The 19205-nt window shown below is 37.8% G+C and overlaps 1 protein-coding gene across 4 annotated transcripts in view; it reads right to left on the bottom strand.

The window, feature by feature from the left end:
* The window catches only part of LOC145779298 (uncharacterized), a 28095-nt gene extending 9311 nt beyond the window's left edge, over positions 1-18784 (bottom strand). The window contains exons 1-8 of one of the 4 annotated variants that reach the window (XM_082590845.1): positions 16747-16807; positions 16456-16512; positions 5556-5711; positions 3714-3815; positions 2903-3338; positions 2162-2264; positions 1758-1809; positions 6-66 (exon numbers count right to left, since the gene is read on the bottom strand). In XM_082590845.1, coding sequence (XP_082446971.1) covers positions 6-66; positions 1758-1809; positions 2162-2264; positions 2903-3338; positions 3714-3815; positions 5556-5711; positions 16456-16512; positions 16747-16779 — 1000 coding nt within the window. In that variant the 5' untranslated portion in view covers positions 16780-16807. Of the gene's footprint in view, positions 1-5; positions 67-1757; positions 1810-2161; positions 2265-2902; positions 3816-5555; positions 5712-10727; positions 10824-16455; positions 16513-16746; positions 16811-18595 lie in introns of those variants that run through there. The other 3 variants (XM_082590843.1, XM_082590842.1, XM_082590844.1) reach the window with 3 other exon arrangements.
* Between the last annotated feature and the right edge of the window lie 421 nt (positions 18785-19205).

The following is a 19205-nucleotide window of genomic DNA, read 5'->3' as shown; positions in this document are numbered from 1 at the left end:
TTTACCTGATTTGCCCTCGTTGTTAGCTTTTTGTACATTCAAATCATTAGCAACTTTAACAGTATTCTGAAACATACAAAGACGTAATTCATTCAACATGTATTAAAAAATTCTCACTTCCTTTAACACGACACACTTTTCGAGTGGAATAAACGAATAACGGAATACACGAATTCTTTTACGTGACCGACGAAGCTGTTTCATGAGTTACAGTAATTGGGAGTCATTTTTTCTGGATTATAATATTGCATCAAGTATCATAATAAACGGCTATTACAGGTAGTGCATACAGAAATAAATTCAGGCCTCAAGCTCCAAGCGGTCATGACCCCGAGAAGTCGTTAAATGACCTCCGAAACCACGTACCGCGCCGGCAGCCCATGTTTGGTCGCCAGCTTCCACAAGCCAACACTTCTCTACTCGCGTTCGTATTTTAACTTCTTTTTCTCCACTCGCGTTTGTACGTGAAACTTTTTCTCTTTACTCGTATTCATTTATCACAGACAAGGCAAGTCTCTCACCGGTCCCACGAATTACTCGTAAGCACCTTAAGTCCTGCCGAATTATCCATAAGTGACGTCGAAGCACCCATAGAGGTCCTGCCAAATTACCCATAAGTTGCATCGAATTAACCATAAGTCCGTACAAGTTACCCAAAAGTCAAGTCGAATTACCCATAAGTGACGCCAAATTATTCATAAGTCTGTCAAATTACCCATTAGTCCGTTAAGTCCCGGCAAATTAACCGCAAGTCAATTCGAATTACCCGACGTGGCTTATGGGTAGGCCTACTTATGGTAAACGTTACTTATAGATGCTCATTGCTCATGGGTAATTCAACGTGGCTTATGGGTAGTTTGACGTGGCTTACGGGTAATTCGGCCGGTCGGCCGGACTTATGGGTAATTCGGCCGGACTTATGGGTAGTTTGACGTGACTTATGGATAATTCGACGTGGCTTATGGGTAATTCGACGTTACTTATGAATATTTAACGGTAATTTGACGTCACTTATTGGGTAATTCGACGTGGCTTATGTGTAATTCGTGGGATCTGTCTCTCACATGCCAGCAAGAAATATTGCTCATAAAAGTTTTGCAACAAGTCTGAGCGTTAACTTACTCGAAGACTAGCTGTACACTTACTTGGGAAGAAGTGCATTCAAGTACAACTGCAAATATGTTTCAGGGCTTTATTTACGTTGTTCTTACATGAGTGAACGCAAAAACACGATAATATTTAACGGATTTTTAAAACCACAATTTTCTAACGGATTTGGCTGCCCGGCGCAAGAATTTTGCCGCGGGGAAGAAGCTCTGGTAGGCCATGTTTGGTCGCCAGAAAAATAAAGAAGCGTAGCCTAGAGGCCTGAAATTAGTCTTCGGAATAGGCTGCTTAAATGATATATAATTCACCGTTCGTGCATTCAACACTTAATGATAGTTCTAAGATTAAGTTTAGTTTTTTCTATTTTTGGTTCACAAGACGGTCGCTGCTTTTTAACAGGTCCAGTTATACAGCTGGTAAATACAAAAAATACGTAGTCAAAAATAACACAGGTTAACAAAATTTGACTTTATTTTTTAAACAAGAGCGAGGGCATCTCATTTTAGATGTTTTTTTTTGCGCTGATTCCGAATCTGCCGATACCTAATCATAATCAAGACCTCCATGACGAGAAAGCAGAACACTGAACAGGCATTGAAACATCACGTGGTCGTGGTCATTTTGAATCATCGCAAAAAACGCTAACTCACTGAAGCCACAACTGATCTTCTTATTGTTCTTCCTTGTAAGGGAAACGAACTTCTACAATTGGAATAGAACAATTCAAAGTAGTTAATTGGTAGACCTATTATCATATTTTAACATACAGCTTGTAACATAACAATAACATATTTTTACGAACGCAAAATATTTAAATTTTTCAGTGTTTAGCTTACTGGCTTGGGTTGGTTCGAAATATACATGCTTATATTCAACTTTCTACGACAATGTCAAATGTTGAGACAGAAGTACCCCCACTTCTTGTGGCCCAGCTTGAGTTTTCAATACCACTGAAAGGAACAACAAAGCTAAACCTGATGCAATCGAATAACTAAATATATATATATATATATCTTCAACCACGATTTCATAATACTGCACTATTAAAACCTACCTTTTGCGTAGACTTTCTTTCTTAGTAGCCACTCCAGTGCACGTATCTAAATGTTTGTTGATGCTCTTGGTTGTCATCATTTTGCTACAAATAGGGCAAGCAACTGAAAAAAGGCTTTATGTTAAAAAAAGCCTCAATTTTACAAATTAGTTTACCTGTAATTTTTTTTTAGATAATTCTAGTTAAATTGGATGCAGGAAAATCAAATTATAAATTTTATGTGAACATCGCAATCTTTTGTAAAGAAAGTACTGATTAAAAGAATGGCGGAATTTGTATTTCTATCAAAGTATAATAACCTACAAGTCAGGCTATATAGACCAGTGGTTCCCAAACTTATTTTGAAAGCGACCCAAATTTAAAAAAAAAAATGAATTTTACGACCCAGCATAAGCTAATATCTTATTTTGAAGGCATCCAGTAACCATTTTTATGATGGCAACATTAGGTGTTGTATGTTGATGAAGTTTTAGGTCGGCCAAAAGCAACATGAAGTCGCTGGGTTGCGACCCATAAGTTTAGTAGTTTCGTTTAGCGTTTTCACACTTGAAGCTCGTTTCAGCCAGTTTTTAAATATGTTTCCGCATTGGTAAACTGTGTTGAAACCACCCGGTAGTGCAGTCCATGGACAGCCCCATAGATTGGAAACACTGATGTAGTTCATGCGTTGATTTATCATTTCCTCTTCACAAGTTCAATTATAAAAATGTTATCTTTAAAGTCAAAAGATTAAACACCAACCTTTCACTGAATCAGGTTTGTCTTCAAGACATTGGAATGAGTTGGGTTCGTTTAAGGAAACATTCAACTCCATGGAGTTAGTGGTTTCTGAAGGGATAGGCAGTAAAGAGTCTTGCAATGAGGACGATGTACAATTTGTAGGTAAAAGAGATACTTTAGAGCCCATTATTGGTGACGTAACTGATGCCAGAACTTCCGTTTCTGAAACTTTTTCCGTTTTACGTTCTTCACAACTTAAAGATAATTTCGGAGAGTTTTCAAAAGATTGAACGCAGCTATCAAACTTTTTAATATCTTGGAGTGGGGAGTTTTGGTGAGTAAAAAGATTTTGTTTCGTATCAGATTTTGGTGAGCTACAATAAGCTCTTCTCCTGACAAGTTGTTTGATGTAATCTTCTTCGTTGCATAATTCATCCACAATTGTATTGCTTTTAGTCTGAAAAAGAATGTCTTCTGTTGAATTGAGACAGGATAAATCATGTTCTAAAGTACTCCCTATGTCGTCTGGACTGGATATAGACAATGATTCAGTCTTAATTGTTGAAGCTCCAATGCCACTATCTCTGATGAAACTAGTCTCTGCAGTAAAAGAAGATGCATTTTCATGTAGTTCTGATAAATCCAAGTCGTCTCCTACTTTCTGGTCGATAACAGACAAAACATCACCAGACATATCAGCGGGTTCCACAAGATCAAAAACATATTTTGGCTGAGGACTAGACTCAATGTTGTTATGTAGATCATCTGCACCAACAAGCTTCAGAGACTGGCAGTTTGATGGCGAGGACAAGGAAAAAAGAATCTCTGATACCTTTTTGCTTTCTTCTTCAATTTTGTCTAACATGTTCTGCATAATACAATTTACGTCTTCATGATCGAATAAAACACTAGATCCATTATCTTTCCATTGTTTCTGAAAAATGTATGTCGATTACTTAGTGATGAATTCTTTGCTTAGCACATAAAAAAGGAACTGTGAAAGGTCACCTTATATTTTCATCTGAAGTAAAATACGTTGTTACTTTTAATAAAGATGGCGGAAATGATATAAGAATTTTGGTTCTACCATCTGACATGCAACACGAGTAAATAGCAACTTTTCATGCAGGAAAACTAAATGAAAAAACACAATGCTGAAAAGTAACTGACATTTTCATTTCTGAAATAAAAACCTAATAATTATAACTCAACATAAAGTTATGTGCAATGCCAAAATCATAACATAGGCACTACGCAAACATATCTGGCATACTTGTGCATAAAAAGAACTTACGAACTTTAAATTTAGTATCCAAAGTAGTACATTGCATCATACCGGAATGGCCCGTTTCAGAGAAATCCCAATTCGGAGAAAACCGATTTGGTGATTTCTTAAATCCAACGACGGTTATTATTTATTTAGAGAATTTGTAGGGATGATTTGGGTAAGCGGTTTTTGTGTTTACTTTCCCATACCCAAACGAGAAAATTATTGTTTCAGTAGATGCAAGTTAGCTGATATCTTACGGGTATACGGGTTTGTCGGCTGCGTAGCCGAGTGGTGAGAACGTCTGCGCAACGTTCGAAAGGACGTGGGTTCGACACCGCTCCGGAGCACGCGGCTGTGTTTCGGCGAAAGACACTTAAAAGCAAGCCAAAATAAGGGGAACAGCTGACTCGAAGACTATATGTCACTTCGCTGCTTCCTGTCGTCTGTTGTATCGCATCTGTGATCGCAGCGTACCTACTGTATGTTATCGCAATAGGCGCAAATAAAAGGATGATTAGCAAATTTAGCTGCAAAACATTTTCGCTGAGACTTCTTTTGATTAACCACTATTGTTAATCATGAAACGCAGTTTGACAACTGTTTTATTTTTTTTGCTGAGACTTCAGTTGAAACTTTTTAGCTGAGACTTTCCTTTCATTATTTAAGCTAACTTCTCTGAATAAGCAAATGCCGCTGTAAGATTTTAGAAATCTCCAAAAAAAGGCTGTCTCCAAATTGGATTCTCTGAATAGTAGCAGACCGGTACCAAACATAGCCTACAAGTATTTACACATTAGCAATTTTAACTGCAATTTAGAAAATCAAGTAGGCTAGATTATGAAATTCATATGACAAGTCTGAAAAGGGAAAAAAATTAGAAGATATCTAAGAAAAGATGACAAGAGTTGATGAAAGAGGACATTTAGAGCAAGGATACTGGGCAAAATCAACATCCGGGAAACATTAAAAAGAAAACTGAAAAACTGGTGGAACTCTGCTAACAAAGACAAAAGCTGAGTCTCACCTAATAAAGTCGGTACAAGTGGCTGACAAGTGACAATATTGCAGTGCTTGTGCAGTTTGACCAAGAGCCTTAAACCAGGGGTCACCAACCTTTTTTGCATGCGGGCCACTTTGGCACTAAGGAGAACTGTGGCGGGCCGCACTAATAAAATTTTAGGTAGGTTGACTCTTATGCTAAAAATGAACGCATTTCGTACCCAGTATTCAGCGTTACATGTTGTTACTATTTATCTTAGAATACCGCAGCAACAAAATTAGTCGAAATGCAAGTAGATCATTAAATGTGAATTAACTTGTATGATATGTTGCATACTGAATAAAAATTTGGTGACTACACACATAATGAAAAAACAAATTAAACCTAACATATGAAAATAATACTTTCGAATTTTTCTTTTGTAGTTTTCTATGCTTTTTTCTTTTCTTCTGCTTGGCTTCAATGACAGAAAGCAAAGTGCTTGCATATATTATACTTCTGTTGAGTAAGTTCCAAAGGTGTTGAAACTTTCTGAGATGAAGAGGGACTGATAACCATTCCTGAAGAATAGATAGATGCAGCTATGAAAACTTATGCAATGCATCAACGATTTTTAATCTATACTTTTAACAACTATAAAACAGCCATTGGCAAAAAAAAAATTTAATTAGGCACATCCATAGCCTAAAAAAATTTAATGTAGCCTAATATTTTTACATTTTTACAAATACACTGGTCAACATAGGCGTCAAAATAGGGTGGGCCGGCGCCCATCCTACCGTGAAAATATGTTTCGCCCACCCTGTTTTCATGACACTTATGAAGTGTTTGTTACAATTATTTCCGTTTTTGTTAAACGCTGAATTATCCAACCAACTGCCACGCAACTTCTTGTTTTACGCTATGTATCTCGCTAGGTATCCGGCAGAACAAAGCAATTCCGCAACAACGCTGCGTTGAAAAAAGGTATTTGCAGGCCTCGAAATTCGTTTTTGTTGACGGAGGACAAACGTGTCCGGTCTGAGCAGCTATCTCGGCGGACAAATTAAGTCTCACGACGGACACACCAGTTTTAGCGTCGATCGTCATGCATTGCTTAATCACTTTATCTTGATAATTCTTCGCCATTTGAGAACTATACAGTGGATACGGTTTAGATTAAGCCTTTTTAAAATTTCAGCAAAGTCATTCTGAAAGGCTTTCATCAGACCAACGACGTGTGCTTGAAGAGTCAAAGCGCCGTGTAGCTGCTTAATACGCCGCATTACTGATTAACTTTCACCGAACGAGGTCGTGTGGCTTCTTGCGTCACGATGCTCTGGGCACGAATCGAAAAACTTCTACAATCTACCGTATACTAACGCTACTATTTTCTGCTGTGCAAAGTTTCACTAGGTTCTTTTTCTTTAGGTTTATTTTTGCGTGTCATGTGAGCGAAAGTGAATTTTCCCTGGGCCTTTTCTTTCTTACTGTAACGCCAAAACTTAACAAATTTTGCTACATCTTGCTGCCTGTAATAGCCTATAATAGCCATCTTGCTGCCTGTATAATCTAATTTTGTAACCAACCTTGCCTTATCAATTTTGCTGGGAGATCAAAGCCAGACATTGTGACGTAAGACTTGAGCTAAGTTGCGCGTGATTAGTGTAGAAGTACCGGTACTCCCATCGATTCTTAGCGAAGAATTCACCTTTGTTACGCTGATTCAATGTCATCAATCGTTGAAGCAATGTAAAAATCGAAAATTTTCTTGCTTGAAAGTTGAATGGAAGCTAAGGGATACAGTATTCACATTTTCTAGATGCGCGCTAGAATGTGCGGGAAATTACATTCTCGCAACAATTATTCGTGCTATGCAATGACGATTTGTATCGCTAGTTCCTGTGTTATTTCTCAGCGGACAGCCGGACATTTATGACCGATCTAGGTGGTACTTCCCGCGGACATCACATGCTGTGACGACAGACATGTCCGCCGTGAATTTCGAGGCCTGCGTTTGGGCACGATTTGATATCAAGCCAATACGCGGTAACACTGCCGCACAGTCAGCAGTCACCTGTCCGAACATTTTGCGGCAAATCTGAAGGCGCCACTTTAAAAATAACAGGTAACTGTAGTCACGCGCTTTTTAGGTTGCAAAGGAAAACATAAAAGAAGTTTGTTTAGTTTAGCAGCGCTCATAAGATCGCAAGAAAGCAAACATCAAACCTATTAAAGCTTAATTGGTGCAGCGACGCTAAACGCAGTCTTTGTGAGAAAGACTAACCATTGCGAATTTGCGAACATACACAATCAATGAAATCTGTTTGAAAACTCTCGCCCACCCAGAATTCCTCTCTTTAAAGAAAAAATCGACGCCTGTGCTGGTCAACACCAATTTTGGTGTCCAGGTTTTTAGAGCAAATTTGCACAAAATTTCAATTGGTAATATGGGTCATTCCATTATAATTCAACCAATTTCAAAAAAATTGAAAACCCTTATATCTTAGTTTTTTTTGGATATGTTAATGACACAGAAATGATTAAGGATGTAGCGGCTGTAGCGCCTGCAGCTTTTCTTATGTTTCCCGTTACAAAGGACATATTTTAAATTTTATCTCCATCTTATTTGGTTTTCGAGTAATCGCGTATTGAAACGTTGCATTTTTTCCACTAGGGTGCACCTTGGTGTTTTACAAAATTGGCCTCAAATCTACATTTCTGACTCGAATTTTCTGAACAAAATGTCCGGTATATTTTTGGGGCCTCAAAATGTTTTGGAGTTTCAAAAATGAGGTCAAAAACACCAAAAAATGATTAGTTTTCTATGGAATTGGTCTTGAACCCAAGTTATGTTCAAAATGAGGAGAGCTAAAAAATCTGATAAAATTGAAGGTGTTTACTATTGGTTGAGTTGTAATGAAATCCTCCTAATTAAAAAATCCTAACTTTTTATCACATCAGTAACAACTTTAACTTTTTCAGTTTGTTGTTGTATCTGCAATGATTAATAATTTTATGTAGTAAAAATTAAATTCCAATAGAAAGAACAAAAAACTATGTTTAAACGTATTATATTTTTAAATCAGGTACCGGTACTCTCATGTGCTTTATCAAAATACCCATCACTTCTTGACCGATGTCAACTGACAAATAATTGTGCAATGTAGGGCTTTGTGGGCCTAACAATATTAAAGGTATAAGTTTTAAAGTCTTTGCAGGCCTCGAAATTCACGGCGGACATGTTCGCCGTCACAGCATGTGATGTCCGCGGGAAGTACCCTCTAGATCGGTCATATTTGTCCGCCGAGAAATAACGCAGGAACTAGCGATACAAATCGTCATTCATAGCACGAGCACCTTTGCAAGAACATAATTTGCGCTGGGAATGCAAAATTATCGCATTCCCAGTGCGCATCTAAAAAAAGTTAATACTGTATACTATATCCCTCAGCTTCCATTCAAGCAGAAAAACTTTCCATTTTTACGTTGCTTCTAGAATTGATGACATTGAATCAGCGTAACAAAGGTGAATTCTTCGCTAAGAATCGATGGGAGTACCGGTACTTCTACACTAATCACGCCCAACTTAGTTCAAGTCTTATGTCACAATGTCTGGCTTTGATCTCTGAGTAATATTGATAAGGCAAGGTTGGTTACAAAGTTAGATAATACGAGTAGGCTACTACAGCAAGATGCAGCAAAACTTAATTTTTGGTATTACAGTAAGAAAGAAAAGGCCCAGGGAAAATTTTGAAAGTGAGAATGAGGGCGATGAACCTAATGCTAAGAAATTTAGTGGTGATAGACGCATATATTAAAGGAACAACGAATGTAAGGATTAGCTCTGTCAAAGATCACAACACATCGTTACCTCCTATGGCTACAGCTTCAGCATATCTGGCCGGCAATACCCCAAGCCATCAATTTCCGATCATCAAGGCCCTCAACAATATGAGTGACAACGAAAATAATTAAAATTAGGAGGTTGTTTGAAATCGCATATTTTATCGCTAAACAAGAGCGCGCATTTGCGCTTTTCCATCAATTAGCCATTTTGGAGAGAAGACACGGAGTAAATCTCGGTACTACGTATCTTAACGACAAGCAATGATCGTGTGGAGATTGGCGCACGTCTTTGAAGATCGATACTATTAACGCTCTCATGCGCATATGCCTGGATGGCCCTGACTGCGCTGATTATAACCCCGAGCCTGCCGTGATCTCGTGGAATACATGTGTCACTGATACTATGTTGGAGAGGCGACCGCATCACGGAGAGAGCAAAAAATAACTGCGCTTTTTCTAATGTTTTGTTCATTTTTTTCGTCACTTTCGCTCACATGACACGCAAAAATAAGCCTAAAGAAAAAAGCCTAGTGAAGCTTTGCACAGCAGAAAATAGAGTTAGTGTAGAAGTTTTCCGACTCGTGCCCAGAGCATTGTGAAGCAAGAAGCCATATGACCTCAGAGGTGGAAGTTAATGAGTTATGCGGCGTATTATTTTTTTTATTATTTATTTGCATCAGACACAAAGTTCATAGAATTCAAATTTTTGACAAACATCACATTATCATCATCATCATATTTAGCAGCTACACGGCGCTTTGACTCTTCAAGTGCACCTCGTTGGTTTGATGAAAGCCTTTCAGAGTGACTTCGCTGAAATTTTAAAAAGCCTAACTATGGTTCTCAAATGGCGAAGACTTATCAAGATAAAGTGATTAAGTATGACGATCGACGTTAAAACTGGTGTGTCCGCCGTGAGACTTAATTTGTCCGCCGAGATAGCTGCTCAGACCGGACACGTTTGTCCGCCGTCAACAAAAACGAATTTCGAGGCCTGCTTTGAATAAATATCAAACAATTTGGGAATTTTTTAATTGATACGTGCAAAAATTTTAAAGCGCATTCTTTCGCATATGAAAAAGAAAAATTACTGTTGTTTTTGTTCATTGATTTTATATAGTGATTTTTATTGTTGCAAGATCAATTGTTATGACACAAACTAAAAAAAAAACTTCAGAGAATTTTTACCATATCACATTTGACATTGACAAACTGGAGATGGAGATGCTATAAAAACAAATGTACTTTTATCAACAAAGCTTGAGATTGGACAGTGTAATTAACAATGTGCTTGTACCATCTATAGCAGGGCTTCCCAAACTTTTTTGCTTGCGACCCCTTTTAATCTCCTAAAATGTTTCGCGGCCCCTTACGATTAAAACGACAAACAGTGCGAAATATACATTTGTAATATTTATTGAAAAGCTTAAAATTAAATCTAACGAAAACCAAAAACACTTTAGGCTACCGTTCTCAATTCAGTTTGTTTTAATTTATTTTTGACCATAACAACGAAGCCTATGGGCGGTAGGGTGCACCGTATGCCCAGCTATTTTTTTAAAATGATGCTACACACCCTAACTTTTTTTTGTGGGTGAGGTTAGCTTAGAAAATAACTTCTGGAAATTTATTTGTAAATTCATTAAGTTTTGGCCTCCCACACAGCCCTTTTCTAAGGAGATTGAGCATTTTTTTACACGAATGTGCCACTAGATGGAGCTACATTTTAGATATGACAGTATACTTACTTTGAAAAGATGCTTCTCCTCATTCTGCAGTATTGATAAAAAAATTGTTTAAATTCAGGCAAGGGGAGCCAAGATGAAAGCAATTTTGTCCTCTCCCATAGCACAATACCGCCTCTAGTGGCCAACACATAACTGACAATATTTCTTGACATGTTTGTCCAAATGATGTAAAACTAGTGTCTATCCCCCCATTTTTCAAGGGTGAAGAGTTCATTTTTATTGTTACTTTTTAGTATTTTGGACACTAGAGGGCAGTAACCGTTATTCATTATATAGAATGAACACAATTGTGTAACTCTGACAAGTATTATCTAAAATTTATTGTTTTTCATTGCAGATTGTAAAACCATATTATTACTATCTACAAAGTAACATAATGCCCAAGTTTAAATTTGATAATGCTGCCAAAGAGATGGAATTTATTCTCCTTGGAACAATTGCTACAGAAGAGGACAAGTTGATAAAAGGATGTCGATTGCCTACATCTCAACAAGTTTTACTGTGCTTTTTAGCCCATTTCCAAACCATCACGAACCCTAGAAAGAGCGACCGCCGTGGGGCGGCTAACAGCACTGTTAAAATAGTACAGGAAATCTATGACAAGGCAAGAATACCGACTCTTTTTCCGCAAAAAATGGCTGAGGAAGTTGAGAATTTGTATGTCAACATGGAGAGCTTAATGAAAATTCGAAAACGTTATTGGAGGATAGAAGGAAAGTCTAAACAGAGAATAGATAATTTCAAGGCATCCCTTGGTAAAACTATGAAATTTTGGCCCAGAATTGTCATGGCAATATTGAAGAATGAGGAAGATAAAAAGTTTCTTGAGTCCATGATCAATGACAGAACAGCAACTATGGGAAGAGTTGATAAGAACTTTAGTGACACAGAAAAAAAGGTGCAGAAGAGAAGAGAGCAATGAGTTTAAAAGAATAGAAAAAAGAGCAAGGATAGAGAATGCTGAATGTTCAGTGGTTCATTTAAACCAGTGTTTCTTAACCGGGGGTGCTAGCACCTCCTGGGGGTGCTGGAATAGACTGTAGGGGGTGCTAAATGCATGCAGTATAATATCAAAAAATGCCATTTTACTTTTCTGCATTTTTTCGTCTTTCTGCCAGTATCAGCAGTTGTCATATGAATGATTGCTGTTTCGAAGTAGCCTACATGATTTGCTGTTATTGTAGCCATCTCCCAGTCAAGTACTGTAGGCTACGCAACTTGATCCTGAGTAGTTTGTGCGAACTTACCTGGTGGGTGCGTACTTGCAGTTTTGTATTCACCTACAGAACTTTACCATGCGTGTTTACCAGCATGGCTACTGCATGCCTGAATTGTGCGTATTAAAGCACACAAATTTTGGTATATTATAGGACCCGTGTATCCCTGAAGAGTAGTTTTGAAGAACGAACAAAATGATGAATTTGTACATCGCTTTCCTTCGCCAAAGTTTAATGGCGGCGCCAAAATTTTGACAAGCTTTTTCCTCGCTGGCGGTATATTTTGTAGTGAAGTTTCTTATCGTCTAACAAACTGTGCTGTTGTTTTAAGAGAGTTGATTCACTTACATATGGTTGTAATTGAATTTCTGTTGGTGAATGAAAGTCAAATACCAAATCCTGAATCAACTTCGTTAAAACAAAAGCACAGTTTGTTAGACAACAAGAGTCTTCGTTACAAAATATATCGCCAGCGATCTGCAATGTAAAAATTTCGGCCTCTACAAAACTTTTGTCCGGCACTGTAATAGTCGTATGCGATAGTTAGGGGTGCTAGACTGTTCAGGCCTGTTTACAAGGGTGCTAAAGTCAGAAAAGGTTAAGAAACGCTGATTTAAACAATAACTCCAGCTCTGAAGAAGAACACGTCCCAAATGAAGAATTATCAGATGATTCTGTTTCATTCTCTGGTCCTTCCAGATCTCACAAGAGGTCTGTGAAAATTGGTTGCTTGGTAAATATACCGCCTGATGTTTTAAAAACCCACGTGTGGTCCAGGCACAATGTTTGGAACAATGTTTCTTCAACAGCCATCTCATCTGTCATGCAGGAGATTATAAAGTCAGTTGATGGAGATCCAAAAACACTGAATCTCAGCTATACTTCAACTGAGAGGTACAGGATTAAAGCTGTGAATTCCATCGATGACAAGATAGCTGAAAACTGGTCTCCACCTTCAGTTGCCAATATACATTGGGACGGCAAACTGATGGACACGCTGGACAGAACTACTAAAGTCGAAAGATTGCCTGTTCTCTTGGCGGGTGTTGGTGGAACCAAATTGCTAGGCGTGCCTGCACTTCTTCACAAGTCATCCGAGAGAGCTGGAGATCTAATTGCAAATGCAACTTGCAAGCTTTTGACAAAGTGGAATGCCAAACATTGTCTAGCAGGCATGGTCTTCGACACAACAAGCTCAAATACTGGTTCCAAAACTGCAGGTTGTGTGGCACTATAAAGAGAACTAGACAAGCCTTTTTTATGGTTTGCATGCCGTCACCACATAGGCGAAGTTGTATTAACCCATGTGTGGGACGGTTTAAAAATTGAAGTTTCCAAGAGTCCTGAAGTCACAATATTTCAAAGATTCAAAGAAAATTTTTTCGCACTAACACACCAAAATACAGAAAATATTGACTTTCCTCAAATACCGGCTGCATTATTGCCTTTAAAATTGGGAATTGTAAACCTTTGCGAAGATTGTATCCAGGAGACATATAGTAGAGGCGACTATAAGGAGCTTGTAACTCTTGTTCTTTTGTATCTCAGCGATGGAGAGTCGACACAACACTTTTCCTCTTTTCGTAAACCTGGTGCATTGCATAAAGCCAGGTGGATGGCGAAGATAATGTATGCAATGAAGCTCGACCTGATGGGAGGCAAGATTCAAAATGAGCTTCCAAAAGGTGCCATCTTTGCCACAGGGCAATCAGAGAAAGTACATCGTTTTGTGCAATTTGTTGTATTCTGTTACATTCCGTGGTGGCTGACAGCACCTGTGCCATCCACTGCCCCAGGAAGTGACCAAGCAATCATCAATTCTTTGATCCGCTACTCAACTGTTGATGATGTTGTCGCGAAGTTTGCCAGTAAGTCCTTTGGCAGCCATCTGTGGTATCTCACTGAAGAGCTTGTACCGTTGGCTCTTTTCAGTAGCACTACCACTACTGATGTCAAGAAGAGGATGATTGCAAAGTTGTTTGAGTCCCGAGTGGATGGAGCTGATCAGTGCACCAAAAGGTTTGGCACAGGCTTTGGAAAACCTAGCTTTCCAAGCATGCCAACAAAAGTTTCGGACGATTTGTCTGATTATATTGGAATGGATTTGTGGTCTTTTTTCAAAATTGTGAGAATAAAACAGGACTTCCTTGGCAAGCCCGTGGAATATTGGCAGTTGGAAAATGATTACGATGAGATAAAAGCTGTTGTAAGCAGCATCAGTGTTGTGAATGACGCAGCTGAACGCGGTGTGAAGCTTTGTCATGATTTCATTGGCTCTGCAGATAAAGAGCAAAAGTTCGAAAATGTGTTGCAAGTGGTTGAAAACGCCAGACATGCAACACCCAATCAACGTTCGAGAACCTTGGTTTCACAATCATGGTTCCTAACTTTGGAATAATATATAATACTGTAATTGTTAATATTACTGCATTATTAGGATCATTCAGCTTGGTTGGTTTGTTAATGCATACGACTACTACTTAGTCATGATACATAAAATTTCAAAAACTGGATTTGTGACTTTAGTGATAGCTTATAGAGCAATTGCTTGGCTTTTTCTATTTTCACTCCAAACTATGTTTTTGTTCAATTTCGTCAAGAATATTTATATTTAGCATATTTAGTTTCACACACTGATACAAACAGGGTGATTTCACATCTTTTGGTGCTAAATAACAGAGCTAGCTCTACTGGATCTTGAGAAACGATATTTTGGCCAAATTTTAGGCTTTCACAGCACACGTGCACCACTTAAACGACAAATATGTGATGTGGGAGCTTTCTGCCACAAAGCAAGTCCAGCCGTTGCTCAATATTAGTTAAAGCTGGTCTCAAGACGGTTTCAATGTTGCTTAGGTTGGAACGGTAGGCGAAGTGAGAACATTTTAGATAAATCGTTTTGAAATTTTGGTTTCCAGATGTTCAATATTTTGAGGAACCCATCAAGTTTAGATTTTAATGCAAAATATTGATGTTTTCTCCTAAGAGGGGGCAAATTAAATTCGTTTAGTTTTTCAAGCAAATCTGACATTTGACATAATTTCAAAAGCTAGATGTTATTGTGAAAATGGTGGACCAAGACTGAATTTTATTCTGTTGGGAAAAAATCATGATTTTGTGTTTCAACGTTAGTTGGCTAGCTTTTTTAAAGCTTTAACTTTTGAAAGCTACCTCACTTCACGATACAGTAAAAAGAGTTTTTAAATCCGATTCCATTTTGCCTCATAAATTTTCAAAAATACAGGCAGCCTATTGAGGGCGCGACTCTTAATAAAGTTAATAACTGTCACAGCATCTCGCACAGAAGTGTTAAGTTGCAGTACCTTGTGCAAATTGGTATACTTTCTGCGACCCCTGAGGTTCGTTACGCGACCCCCAGTTTGGGAAGCCCTGATCTATACATACTGATAGAAGTCAGTTTACTGCTTCTCAGGTAGTTAGCCTGGGTTATGTTCTAAAGATCAAACAGGTTTTATTAGACCGTTGGAACATACCATATCAGAAAGGTGAAGTTACTTGCACTTTTATTTGTGGAAATTTTGCTAAACAAATATCATTTTAATTGTCAAACTTCACTGAAAATTTAATCTACAGTATATAAAATGCTTTGCTTGACTTCAGTGAAGTTTGTCACTTGTCAGTGTAAAAGGCTATGCTTGTATGTTTTTGGAAACTATATTCATAGATTACACCAAGTATATACGTCCATAGGCGTCGATTTTTTCTTACAAAAGAGGAACTCTGGGTGGGCGAGAGTTTTTAAACAGATTTTATTGAATGTGTATGTTCGCAAATTCGCAATGGTTAGTCTTTCTCACAAAGACTGCGTGTAGCGTCGCTGCACCAATTAAGCTTTGATAGGTTTGACTTTGCTTCATGTTTAACTTTTCAATAATGAAATATCACGCGGTGCCCCAATCTATACCCAGCAATAAGTTTGTGAGGAAAGATTTGTAAAAAGCGTTTGTTTCAGTAGGTCTTTAGTTTGTATCGGTTATTTCATTGTCATGTTCATTATGATGTCATACTCATATTCCCTTAAGCTGACCCGGAACTGAGGTTTGATTGTGACGTAACGAAAGTGAGACCATTCGGAGAAAAGATCAAACGTGGCTTTATCTCACCAGGAATTGCCAGCGTGTGGCAGTTGCCTTAGCAAAACAATGCAGTGAGTACCGCCTTTTTTTCAACGCTGCGTTGCTGCGGAATTGCGTTATTCTGTCGGATACCTAGCGAGAGACATAGCGTAAACCAAGAAGTTGCGCTGCAGTTGGTTGGATAATTCAGCGTATAACAAAAACGGAAATAATTGTAACGAACACTTCATAAGTGTCCTGAAAACAGGATGGGCAAAACATATTTTGCCCACCCTTGTTTCATGGCAGGGTGGGCGCCGCCCACCCTATTTTGATGCCTATGTATATTCGTCCTAAAATAAATGATTTTGTAAGTTAATCTAAAAGAGTACTAATTTTTTCACAATAAAACACACAGAATAAACATATATTTACATTCTCATAGTCATCACAATCCATATGATCTTGCATATTGTAACAACTGGAAGCCACCTGAATAAGTAAAACAGCAAGATAAAGAATTTTTCAAAGTCCTATTTCCTGTTGTGCAGCACATCAACAAAGTGCATATAAAGTGACTAAAAATGATATCATAATCTTTGAGGGGTCTAATTTATCTAGGAATACTTAAGGAACCAAAGTATATCACATTTACTCTAGCATAGTTTCAGCAAGTATTTTAGGATCATGCAAAAGTAGTTTCATACAACAGTCAAGTGGACAAACCTTAGTGATATGTATATCATTTATTCCAGACATGCAATAACATACAATCCTACATGTTACACATCGATACCATAATACAAGCTAGATTAAACAAAACATACACACATAAGCAATTGAGCACAGGCAAAACATGGACATGGTGAGAATACACCGCTGAACACTGACTCTACTACTATTCGGTGAGTTCCTAACCTCTAACCCTAAAACGGCAATGATAATTAGGCTACGGTACCCAATAATTTAAAAAAAAAAATTGAAAAAATCACTGAATAGGGATCGGACTCACCGAAACGGGCCAGTCCGGACTCTACTAGTGATTACATTTCAATCATTTTCGTACAATTCATAAGCAGTATGATATCACATAATTTCAATTTAAATAGACATCAGCTGACAGCCTGACTGAAGGCCAATACAATTTTGATTTTGAAATCTAAGCTAAATTTACTTTATACAGACGAAATCGGTTAATAGTATACTGCTTAAACGTATCAATCGTTTATTTGAATCAAAACCTGAAATCCCAAACCATATCCAATCTGATGTTAAGTAAAAACATCGGTTAAGCGCATACCGCTTAAAAGAATAAGTCGGATAAAAGCATCAGGATTTGCTTCAAGTTTGCATACTTCATTCATTTAATCGTATAATTATATCCGTTAGCAAAAAGAGAATGTCTCTTTTTTGCTTCGCATTATTGTCTGCAATGTTCAAAGGCGAAATGAAGCAAAGGTGAAACAGACGCATGCGCTCAAAACAAAGACAAGTGTCTGTAATCCCGGGCCATAATCTTATGAGCTAGACATCGTACTACAAAGAACCAATTTTCGCACAGCTGGGCTTCATTAAAACAGAAGAGCACACAAAAGGAATAATCACACTAAAGAAGTTTAAATGCTTTTGATGTCATCCGTCGGCGACTGGCCTTTCAAGGAATGGACATGGACAAATTATTTCGGCTTAAGAGGGAAGTGTTGGAAAGCATGTCCAAAAGTTTTTACCAGAAAACTTTGGAGGATTTTTTTTAAATTGCTGAAAAAAAGTAGCCTACTGTTGTGAAATGCAGTTCATAATTTTATTTCTGCAGTTTCGTTCAGTTGAAGAACATTACCAGACAGCGCAAAAGACTTGAAAAAAAACTTTGCGATTTCAAAACAATGTGTGTGAGCTGTGTTTTTCTACCATACCACTATTTTCGTAGGCCACGTTCCATACTCAAAACTACACAGCTGGTATGAGCTAAAAATAGCACGCTTGAATCAAAAACATCAACGTCAAAGTTCGCGTTGTGACATCACAGAGATCGGTGAGATTAAAAGAAGTCCGATTGCCGCAGTTTGCAGAAAAATGCTTTGATCATACCTGCTCAGTCAAGTCAGCAAAGCTGGTCTTTTTTACATTGTTTCAACGTCTGCAGATGATAAATCAATGTAAAAAGGACCAGTTTTGCTGGCTGGAACATACAGCACTTGAACGGTTTTTAAAAACGCATTCATGTAACACAGAACTAGTAAACTCTTTAAAGTTTAACCAGAATTGTAAACAGTTGTAGGAAGCATCAGTTGTAATGTGCGTTGCAGCCTAGTCAGCACAGACATCTTACCAACAATTACGCCCATTCACAATAAACCTTTTTTTTAGTAAATTGGTTAAACGAATCAATCGTATAACCGTATCAAAATGTCTGGCAAATAGGTGATTCGATTAACCGATTTCGTCTGTATTCTCTTTGAAATGATAGTTTTGAGAATCCAAATTGCAAAACTTGCAAAAGTGTGATCACTGAACCTCAAAACACTGCAAAACTCTTACTATTACAGCAAAAAAATAAGAATTTTTTCCTGTTTACCAGTATTGCAGGATGCCTTTTGGATTTCCAGCACAAGTATCAAAACTTAATCCTTTATTTCAATGGCAACAATAGCACAGAAGTAACTTAACATCACACAAAATATACACAAACAGTCAAACACTATATTTATTAATTAATACTTAAATTATCAATTTATACTAGTGATTTTCGCTACTAACAGATCAACCTTTAGTCAAATTTGTTAGATGTACGTTGTCATAACCTGTGTATGAAAGTCACCATAGTTAGATCACAAATGCTCACACTTTCATAAAATCATATTTACGTAAATCGAATACATGTCTGCTTTGTAGCATTAACTTCAAATCTTCCTTTCCATAAAGCAGAGACATTGGCCCACAGCTGTCAGTTATAGTCCACTACGGAATGTGATGGGTCTGCTACTATTCGGTGAGTCCGATTCGGTGAGTCCAATTCGGTGAGTTCCTAACCTTTAACCTCTAAACCTAACCCCAAACCCTTAACCCTAAAACGGCAATGATAATTAGGCTACGGTACCCAATAATTAAAAAAAAAAATTGAAAAAATCCCCCGTTAAGGGATCGGACTCACTAAATCGGACTCACCGAAACGAGCCATTCCGGAA

Source organism: Aplidium turbinatum, chromosome 11 (genome assembly GCF_918807975.1).
Source record: "Aplidium turbinatum chromosome 11, kaAplTurb1.1, whole genome shotgun sequence".
Taxonomy (NCBI): domain Eukaryota; kingdom Metazoa; phylum Chordata; class Ascidiacea; order Aplousobranchia; family Polyclinidae; genus Aplidium; species Aplidium turbinatum.
The sequence above is the reverse complement of the archived record's forward strand: the minus strand, read 5'-3'. Positions and strand labels throughout refer to the sequence as shown.